This window comes from Morus notabilis, unplaced genomic scaffold (genome assembly GCF_000414095.1).
Source record: "Morus notabilis unplaced genomic scaffold, ASM41409v2 Scaffold177, whole genome shotgun sequence".
NCBI classification, from domain to species: domain Eukaryota; kingdom Viridiplantae; phylum Streptophyta; class Magnoliopsida; order Rosales; family Moraceae; genus Morus; species Morus notabilis.
In genome coordinates this window covers 509,854-520,120 of record NW_010357654.1, presented here as the reverse complement: position 1 = coordinate 520,120, position 10,267 = coordinate 509,854, and the positions used below count along the sequence as shown (strand labels likewise).

General features: G+C 33.1%; 1 protein-coding gene across 1 annotated transcript; it reads right to left on the bottom strand.

Annotated features, from left to right (window-relative positions):
• Nucleotides 1-5,661: 5,661 nt before the first annotated feature.
• On the bottom strand, nt 5,662-8,852 carry LOC21400019 (ribulose bisphosphate carboxylase/oxygenase activase 2, chloroplastic). Its single transcript, XM_010090301.2, has 7 exons — nt 8,714-8,852; nt 7,742-8,061; nt 7,444-7,549; nt 7,243-7,328; nt 6,561-7,033; nt 6,027-6,308; nt 5,662-5,884 (listed from the first exon to the last, which is right to left on the bottom strand). Exons 1-7 carry the CDS (start codon nt 8,756-8,758, stop codon nt 5,769-5,771), a joined length of 1,428 nt encoding a protein of 475 aa, XP_010088603.1. The 5' UTR covers nt 8,759-8,852; the 3' UTR covers nt 5,662-5,768.
• Nucleotides 8,853-10,267: the final 1,415 nt, after the last annotated feature.

The following is a 10,267-nucleotide window of genomic DNA, read 5'->3' as shown; positions in this document are numbered from 1 at the left end:
TTTTTTTTTTTTTTTCCATTTTAACTGGGGATTTTATGATTCGATTTGCTTTCAGAATAGCAAACTTTTGTTTTTTTCTCTCTATATTTGGAAGTGCAAATGAAATTTTTTTTTTATTTTGCTCTGTATTCGGAATTGCAAATTTGAAAAGTATTTGCATTGGTCTAAACTTGGATCACTTGTGTTTGCACCAAAAAAATAAAAAGAACTTAATCACTTGTACAGACTTGTGTTAAAAAAAAAGGTCAGAAAAAATAAAAGCAGTATTTAGGTTAAAAAAATACTTTATTGTTCCCTTAAAGAAATAACATTTTACTAGGTGAAAATTACAACAATTTGACTATGTTTGGAGTTAGTTTTATTTTTATTTTTCACGTTTTTTTGAGAAAAAAAATAAAAACAGAAAAGACGAAATTTGACACAATTAAAGATAAAATATAAAAATAAAAATAATTTTTTAATTTAGTGTAAAATGGAAGAGAAATGAAAAACGACTTTTAGTCGTTTTTTATTTTTTATTTCCGTTTTCTCCTCTCTCGAGCATAGAGAGAGATAAAAACATTAATGGATTTTTTTATACTGAAAATAATCTCTCGATAAAACTACCAAATGCATTTTCAAAAATAATTTCTGTTTGAGATTGAAAACATTTTCATTTCTATTTTTACATAAAAAATAAAATTATTTTAGAACGAATTCTAAACGCACCCTTTAAATCTAGACTCTCTGTGAGAAATGACAGGACATAAGGGAGGGAGAGAGAGAAACGCACCCTTTAGGCACGTCGCTAGACTCTTAGGAAACGTTTAGTTCATGAATTAGAATCATTCTTTATTTACGTGTATTTTTGTGAGAGAAAACATTGTAGCGAACCATGAACCATGATTCGAATCGGGGTACGAATCCCCCAACCAAACAACTCTTTAGCCTAAAAATTGGTCCCCAAGCTCGTCTTGTTAAAAAAATTTTGAATGGAGGTGGCAATATTTCGCGAGATGGTTTTATTAGAGCATATTAGACTCATTTGGAGGTCAGAAAATGAACGATTGGAAGGTGTTTTGCAGCCATTTTATTGTTGGACATATGAGATCTTTCGGGATTTTGTTCCTGTTGGTGTTTTTTTTTTTTTTTTTAGCTGGGGTGGCATTGGCTTCGGAAGATATCGGCACGTGTGGTTCATGCTCTGCAATTTGACTACGTCTCTTCATTAGCTGTGCCATTTATCTCTCAAAGCCGCCTTCTTTTCTCAGTGATCCTCTCACCAGTTATGCCTCGTCGGACGATTGAGATGGCAATGCTTTGGGTTTTCCTTTTTTTTTTTTTTTTTGGTATGCTTTAGTTTGCAATAACGATGTTTTTACCCTGCTTTGTTTGTGTGTTTATTTTGATTATTAGTTTGATCAGATTGTGTTTTTCCTTAGCTTGACATGTGTCAATGTAGTGGACGTTTAGTTCATAAATTTAGAATTATTTTTAATTTATTGTGGTCTTTTGTGAGAAAAAATACTGTAACGAGTTATGAATTATGATCCGAACTATGATACGAATCCATCAACTAAACACAACGTAGTTTTGTGCAGTCCCTCTCAATGTGGATTGATTGAATTTTCATTGATTGTTGAGTGTTTATTAAAAAACCATATGTGTACTTGATATTTGGTTTACCTTTTTGAAATGTGCAATGTTAAAGCTCAATACATGCTTTTCTCTCCTTGAGTATTTCATTTGATCTAACGAACTGGTGGAACTAATTATTTATTAGGATCTTAGTTTTCCTATAAATTGTGGCTTTTCGGGTCAGTATTATTGATGATTGTATTTGGTTAATTTGAAACATATTATCTTTTTTCTATAAAAAAAAAAATATATATATATATATATATTTGTTGTGTCATGAAGATGCTCATGTTTTGTTTTTTTCTTTTTTTTCTTTTTTCTTTTCAGTTTTGATAAGACTTTGAAATGAACTGATGATCCACAAAAACACAATACCGATAATGTATTCTTTTAATAAGTCTTTTACAGAAGGCTCAAAAAAACAACCACCACTTAGCTATGGTCACAACATTTTTCTGAGTTTCTTTTTTTTTTTTTAATTTTTCTTTTGCATGGAAAATTTTATGAGGTATGTTTCTGTTTAGACGTTTGAACCTTAATTAATGTACTTTGGATTGTAGCAGTAAAGTTGGGAATGTTTGAGCGCAAAAATTGGGTGGATAAGGCAAATCAACAAACACATCTCTTTTCTACCCCCGAAAGAAAAAACAAGAAATAAAAAAATAGAAATATAGTGGAGTCATATTAAAATGAATAATCCCGTGGTGCAATGATGAATATAACGTCCCAACAACGTCATGTGGTTGAAGAAAAGATGTCTTGAAATCGGAATTTTTGACAATTACACATTTTGCAATTAACACCAAAGCCACTGAGGCTCAAGAGCCTTGTTATTTTGTTAAAGAGTGAAGAGAAAAGAATCTTTTGCTTTTTGAACGCCAAGAAGACGACCAGACGGTCGTCCATTCTCAGCCCACTTCAGATTTTGTTTTTTTTTGTTTTTTTGTTTTTTTTTTTTGGATATGTGTGTGTGTGTGTGTGTATATATATATATATATATTTAAGAATTGGTCAATACTTGTGGAAAGGTGGTTAAGTTAAGACCAGAGAAAGAGCCTCAAAATTCAAAACCCACTCACTCTCATTATTCTTTTTTCTAATCAAAATATGGGCCGCGAAAGGATGGAAACTGAGTAGGAGATTTGTTCCTTTTTTTTTTTCCACCAAAGAAAAACAAAACATGCTTAAATTAATTAATTCATGTGGAAAAACTTTAATTATAAGGGTATCGACCAATGCACAGGGATTAAGAAAACAAAAAGTTTATACTTTATAGTCACTCTAGGGTATGGACGGAATGTTTCATGGTGTCACATGAAGTAGCTTTATCTTCATCAATTCCATGTCATGTGTAGGACAAAATGATCCATTTGTTAATTAACATTATTTGACAAAAACCTTGCCAGTAGAAATTTGTGTTAAAGCGTTGGTTATTTAGTTATGTGTACTTTTTATTTTGATAATAATTTTTGACAATATAATTTTTTAAAACAAAAAGATTTCATAAGGCATAATTAAGAATTACAATGTGAATGACCCTATAATATAAAACATAATCCACAACAAACGTTTATATTGTCAGTGTAAACAAATAAGGGAGAAAGATGGAGATAGGCCAAGACTTGAGATGTATTAAAATTAATAGGTCAATAATTTACATAAGTTAATAAATAGGCTAAATTACTGTTTTTGTCCATAACTTGTCTGGTTATGAACCATAACTTGACAAGTTATTGACGGTTTTTGTTCATAACTTGTCTGACTATGAATCATAACTTGACATGTTTATCCATAACTTATCTGGTTATGAACCATAACTTGACAAGTTATGACCTATTAATTTTTATAATTAAAAATTAACCTATATATTTTTTTAAACTTTTTATATTGGTCTATTTTTTACTATTTCTGTTAGAATTCACGAAAGATAGGATGTATGCCAGAAGCCCAAAATGGGAAGTATTTTGGCACACTAATAACGAGCTCATATAACACTCTTTTACCAAAACTCTGTAATTGATAGAAATAAGCCACCAAAGAAAAAATAAAATAAAGACTTGAAAGGTGGGGAGACCACCTTCGAAAATACAAGATAAAGCCCACAACCAGACCCCACCACTCCAAGTCCCAAAACTCCCTCCTAAAAAATGAACGACATGGGCAACCTGGGAGAAAATCTGTCGACTGCCCTGTTACTTACAGTGTATTTGGTAGGGTAGAAAAGAAAATAGAGGAATAATTTTAGAGAGAAAAATAGAATTTTAAGTTGTTTGGTAGAGATGAAATAAGGAATGAAGGAAAATGAAAATTTATGAGGCCCATCAATTTTTTATCCTTTCAACTTTGGTTGAAAAATGAAAGAGAAAAAGTTTGACAAATAAATAAGGTGTAAAATAACAATTTTAATATTTACTATTGATCATATTTTTATTTATATTGAGATATTATTGTAAAATGCCTTAAATTTGATATTTTATCTTCACTTTTTTTTTCCTTTTTTACTAAACAATATGAGATAAAATCATTTTACTTTTTTCACTTAGATATTTTACTTCTCATTCATTTCTCTTTTTTATTCATCATACACCCTTTTACAGTTTTACTGGCCCTCGAATCCCTAGTTGAGGCGGGAAGAAAAGAAAAGAAATTCTAACGGAGGGAGTTAGAAACTTAGACGTTTGTGTTTAAAAAAATTTGGTGACCACATGTGCACTACTATTTTTATTTTACAAAGTATAGCGTAAATTTAAGTCTCGTTCATTTCACCAATTCGAGTTTAGAATTTGAGTTTTGTTATAGTAAAAAATCATAAGAAATAGTCACGTATAACTTTTTTGTTACAGTAAAAAGTTTTCACACAAAGTCATATCTAAACTCAAATTAAAAACTCGAATTAAGTATGAGTATTATTTGTAGTTAAAACTTTAAATAAAAACGCGTTCTCTTTTGCATCTGTTCCCGGCTTATTTAAATAGGCACTTTGGATAGATGGAGAACTTTGATTGCGCATGCCTTTTTGCTCCTACAGTTTGGTTTGCATTGAAACACATATTACGACAAATGCCCCAGGTATAAATAAGAGTTAGCTTAATTAATTATAGAGGACGTGAAAATATATCAATACCAACATTATTTTAGTAAGTGGATTTGGTTGGTGCAAAGCACTAGCCCACTTCAAAACCAAAAACTTTTAGCCTGTTGCTCAAAATGCCCTTTTTTAAATTAATTTTTTAAATTTTTTTTCCTTTCCTTTTGGTGCTGAAGTGAAGACTGTTACCAAAAATGTTGAATAAAAGGTACCCATTGATTAGGATAATTGATTATTTTATTTGAGTAGTTTACTATCCTCATATCTACTTAGGACTTTATTTGGTATGACTTGTGAATACGGCAGCCAGGGTTTACTGGAAGAGTTCTTTGCTTTTATTATTGTTATTATTATTATTATTATTATTATTATTACGTTTATTTCATAGGTTCGACCTAAGTGTTTTTTCTCATAAATTTTTTTAATTTTTTTTCAAACTTTTCTATTTAAACTTGTTATTACTATTATTATTATTATTATTATTATTGTCGTTCTTGTTGTTATTATTATTATTAAGTTATGGGTATTCATTAGAACTACAGTGAATGAAGTTATTTAGTGGGCCGTAGCGGGGAAAAATTTGGGACTAATTGACTTGGCGCTCAAAATACTAACATGGGGTCGGCCGAAAAACACAACAATATTAGGTTCAAACAAAAATGGCCAGGCTTCAGAGAAGAAGAAAGTCTTGAATGGTCTAGAAAAATCTTTAATCCCCAAACCAACACAACCAGGGCCATAGAATGGAACGCCACTAGAAACTCAGCAAGAGATTTGGTCAACTAAGGTCCTGTTCTTGAACTTATTTCACTAGTTTTAAATTTCTATGAGATTAATGGCAATGATGTGATAAAACACCTTTTTCTTGATATATTGAAGAAACAAGAGAAGAAAAATTATGCAATAGGACTCAAATACAAGATCCTAATTTATAGACAAGAATTTTAAATGTCCCACTTTATTAGACCAGCTTATTCTTCCCTTTTTTTTTTAAAAAAAAAAAAAGGAAAAGAAAACTTGTTATGCAATCTCAAGTGCCTATATATGTTTTTGTAGACTTGAATTAAAATTGATACTGGCAGCTCCCATCGTCACTCCTGGCAGTTGGATCAAAGTTTTCTGCAGATGGATCAGTGCAGCCTTCTGGGACAGGAAGATTAATTTGTTGAGCAGCTATCCCTGCAACCAAACAAGTTTCAGGAAAGAAAAAAAACTTAAGAACAACTTCTCAAATCATTGCTTCTAATAACGATCCTAAATCCGATGACGAGATCCTTTGATCAAGGAATGGCTTCAGGAGATTTTTGGCTAAGATTCTAACCATAGAAGTTTCCACTCTTAATTGAATCCTCATTGGCATCTCCTAGTGCCGCCTCTTTCAAGTACTTGTCTGCCAACTGAACTCGCTTCACATTCTCTTGTTCTTTGACAAGCATGTTTCCGTACTCGAGCAGCTTGTCAAGGCTCATCTTTGGCTGCTCAAACGTCGGGGGTCCTTCTTTCGAGTTCACTAGTCTTTTCCCAATGTTTTCCACTCCGATGCTGGAGACCCACTTCCTTACTTCATCATCATAAACTCTGGCTCTCAGGGCACCAAAGAAGTCTGAACAGCAGGAAAAAAAAAAAAAAAAAAAGTTCATTCTTGTAACGTACAATACAAGTAACATAATTCAAGTAGCATGTTTAGTGAAAAAGTTAGAATACATATACAATGCTAAAAGTTTTGAACTGTTGACTTCTACTTCTACTTTTACTTCTCCATTTGCTACAACTAAAAGTAGAATTTCTTGCAAGCGTAAGGCAATCACAAGCCATAAAAAGTGTACTTGTATTGAGGTAAAGGAATAAGACTTACCAATGGACTGCCCCGGGAAAGTGTCAACAAGCTTGATAATGTCCTCCTTAGGGACGTTGTCAGTCCTGAAGATACCTAGGCAGACACCGATCCTGTCTTCTCTAGTAGGTGCCCAGTAGAACTTCTCCATACGACCATCACGTATGAGAGGGGCGTAGAGGGTGGAGAAGTCATTTCCTGTTACAACGATCGGAACACGGGGATTTTCCTCCTTGTTGTACATTCCAGGAAGTTGGACACTGGTAGGATTGTCGGCAATGTTCATGAGTGTGGCATTCACCATCTGGTTGTTGACTGTGTATTGAGTGGTTCCTCCAAGCCTACCGGCTCCAGCATCAAGATCGTTTATGAAGAGGCAACACATTTTCCCTTTCTTGATTATGTCTGCTGCCTCGCGGTACCTTTGCCGGATCAGCTTTGCAGGCTCTCCAGCATTTCCACTTTCCAATTCTCCAGCACTCATCACAATTGGACTGTTTGTATTCAAATGAGAAAAAATGTGTACATATTAGTACATATTAGTACTCCTAAATCAGATTTCAGTCCTGATAACTTAGGCATAGTTCACTTCCGCACTAGTTCTCTAGACTAAAAATGACAGTTTTTCTCATTTAAATTCCCAGTATGATTTCCAGCTTCATATCAAACAAAAAAGACAAGGGCATCTAAAACTTTTACTCACTTGATTCCCATTTTTGCAAACACAAGTTCACATTGGAACGATTTTCCTTGACCTTTACCTCCCCAGATACCCAGAATAAGAGGAACCTGCAATAAAAACAATTTTGTTTTAAATCCCATTCCACTTAATTGACAATTATTTAAAACCTACAAAGAAAAGAAAAATCAAAATTTAAAATATCAATTCAATCGACGAATTAACCTTAATGTTTGGCAAGTTCAAGAAGTTCTTAGTGATGTGAACAACAACTTTGTCCATGAAAGCTGGAGCAATATAGAAACCATCCATATTGTTGTCCAAACTATATCTGTCCACAAAATTCAAAACCATCCCATGAGTTACATCTGAGCAAGCACTAACAAAGGTGTAATTTCCATATTATTTTCCTCATGCTACAAATAGGAAAATAGAATTACAATTTTGAACAAATTTTATGTCAGTGTTTATTTCAAAATAGTATTTTTTGTACAACTGAAACATCAAAATCGAAATCACTTACTGGCGAAGACCAGCGCTGATGTAGTCATAGGAGCTCAAAACAGCATAGTGAGTCCCGGCGTCCATTGGAGCTTGGAACAGAGTGTCCACCATTCCCTTTCCTCTTGTGATGTCCTGCTGATCATCCGACGTGTCGTATGCGAGCCCTCTCCACCTGTCCTTCGAGGTCTGCTTCTCCTCATCATATTCAGCTTTCACCTTCAATTTCCCAACTGGAATCCTCTGCTGACCGATCTTAGAATTCCCTTTCTTCAACCTGTTTCCAAAGAAGGATGAGCTCGGTTGCGATGATGCCCCGTGAACGACACCGTTTAAGTTGAGCTGCAAAGAAGGCACAGAAGTTTAATACCCCACTTAAGATAAATTTTGCAGATTCATGTTTTCAACATTATATTAGGAGAGTTTATGTAAGTAAAAAATTTCTTTATCAACCAAAAAAAAAAAAAAAAACAACAAACGTGCATCCATGTAATGTAATTGTTTTACTTCAGTACCTCCTGCAACAATGGAACAAAAAATGGATGGTGATCATCACTAGTAACAGATTGAGAACATAAAAACTAAAATTTGCTTTCTTTTTCTGCCCATCCTTTAGTTCATTATTGACAAAATAAATATGCGAAATGCATAGAGTGAACTTGAAGTAAATAAAAGAAAGGCCCATCAAAGGTAAACTTTCAAGATCAACAAAGAAGAAAACCGCAAAAGCCTCACACAAAATTGCAGAGTCCATGTTATAACATGAAATTAGGAAAAAAAAAGGCTAGGAAATCAGAAAAGCTTTCTATTTAATTAAATTTTAACTGTCCTTTTCTGCAAGATAATGAACAGATTAAACCGGTTGAGAACAAAGTAAGCAATCTCGCTCCTTTAGCTTCATTTCTTTTTTCGCCAATATAAAGCTTCAGACAGAATTCTCAATAGATTTTGTTCGATGAAAACGAGGACAACATAAGGAACAGAAACATCGTACCGTTGCTCTGTTAACAGCTCCGACGGTTGAGACAGAAGCAGCCATGGATAATGGAACACTGTCTGTGTTTCTAGAACAGTCCAAGAAGGTGATCAAATAAGAGAGCCTTTAAGTGAGACTGGTATTCTTAGAGCTGAGAGTGTGATCTGATCAGCTTTTTATAGGGAAGCGTGAAGTGTCATTTTGTTTGAGTTTGGGATAGAGAAAGGCTGAAAGAGAAATCATGTCCTGAGGATTATTTTGGCATTTTGTCTTACGTATGAATTTCTAACGGCCACACAAAATGGGATTTCGCTACTATATCTTACGTGGCACTTTGGCACATGGTGACGTGGACGTTGGTTTTTGAGTTTTTTGTGTATCGTATACATTGGGCTAGAATGGGGGTTTTGGTTTTTGGTCAAGGACAAAACCGAGAGTTCTGGGAACTCGGTTTGTAATTTTTTGTTGCCACAAAATTTGTAGTTGGAAATTTTTTGATATTTTCTTGCCCATTTTATGAACTTTCTAGTAGGCTGTATAACATTTTTCTCTCTGATAGGCCACCTATGAAACCTTGTTTCTTATGATATGAAAAACGAAATTCTATTCACCGTGAACATTCTTTCCAGTATCAGTTTAAAAAAGTAAAAACTTACTAAACATAGTCCTGTTTATATTACTGATTCGAGTTTAGTTACAGTAAAAAGTTTTCAGAAACAGTCACATCTAATTTTTTTACTACAGTAAAAAATTTTCACATAAAGTCACATCTCAACTCGAGTTAAAAACTCGAATCAGCTAACTAAACGGGAACACTTAACATGGTTAAAAAATAAATTATATTGAAGCTGTAGCAAGGCCAATTTTTGAGATAATGCCATTTTGAAGCAGCAATATTCTATTGGCACAGGATGAGATGTATTCATTTATTAATTTTTTTATACAACGTAGGATTAAACTCACAACTCTCCATTAAAATCCCACTCCACCAACCCCAGTATCACTAGACCCAAAGGTCCTAGGCTTATTCATTTTATTATCAATAGGTCATTCAAGCTTACTTTTCCATATTTTGATCTTAAAAAAAGATAGATGTACAAGTGTTATTTTTTCCTTAACCTTTTAACAAAAATCAGGTGGTTGATTTCCAAACCACATGCTATAGCTAGTTGTTTAATTTTCAAAAAGGAGATACCATCTCTAAATGAAGGAATTGTCACTTGGCTAGTTTGCCTGGAAATTAATGAGTATTATATATATATATATCATGTGTCTTAGTCCATTTTTTATCAATAATAAATTTTATTAAAGATTTTTGTTTTTAACTAATAAATTACTTAGCGAATGCCTCTTAGAATGTTATAAGAAGTTAGCTTTTGAGAACATAATAAGTCAAACGAGTTTAGAACCACGAACAAGCCACAAAAGAAACAAAAGCAATATTCTAGCCAAAAAAAAAAAACCTAGAAACTTCGGAGGCTATACGTTTGGTTCGTGGATTAGAATCATGAGATTAGAATTATTTTCGATTTACGTGTATTTATTATGAGAGAAAACACTGTAGCGAACTAT

Coding starts and splice junctions, on each gene's coding strand:
- LOC21400019 (XM_010090301.2), bottom strand. CDS start 8,758: ATGGCTGCTTCTGTCTCAACCGTCGGAGCTGTTAACAGAGCAACG. Junction 8,062..8,713: donor GAGCTGTTAACAGAGCAACG/GTACGATGTTTC, acceptor CCTTCTTTGCAG/CTCAACTTAAACGGTGTCGT. Junction 7,550..7,741: donor ATCAGCGCTGGTCTTCGCCA/GTAAGTGATTTC, acceptor TTTTGTGGACAG/ATATAGTTTGGACAACAATA.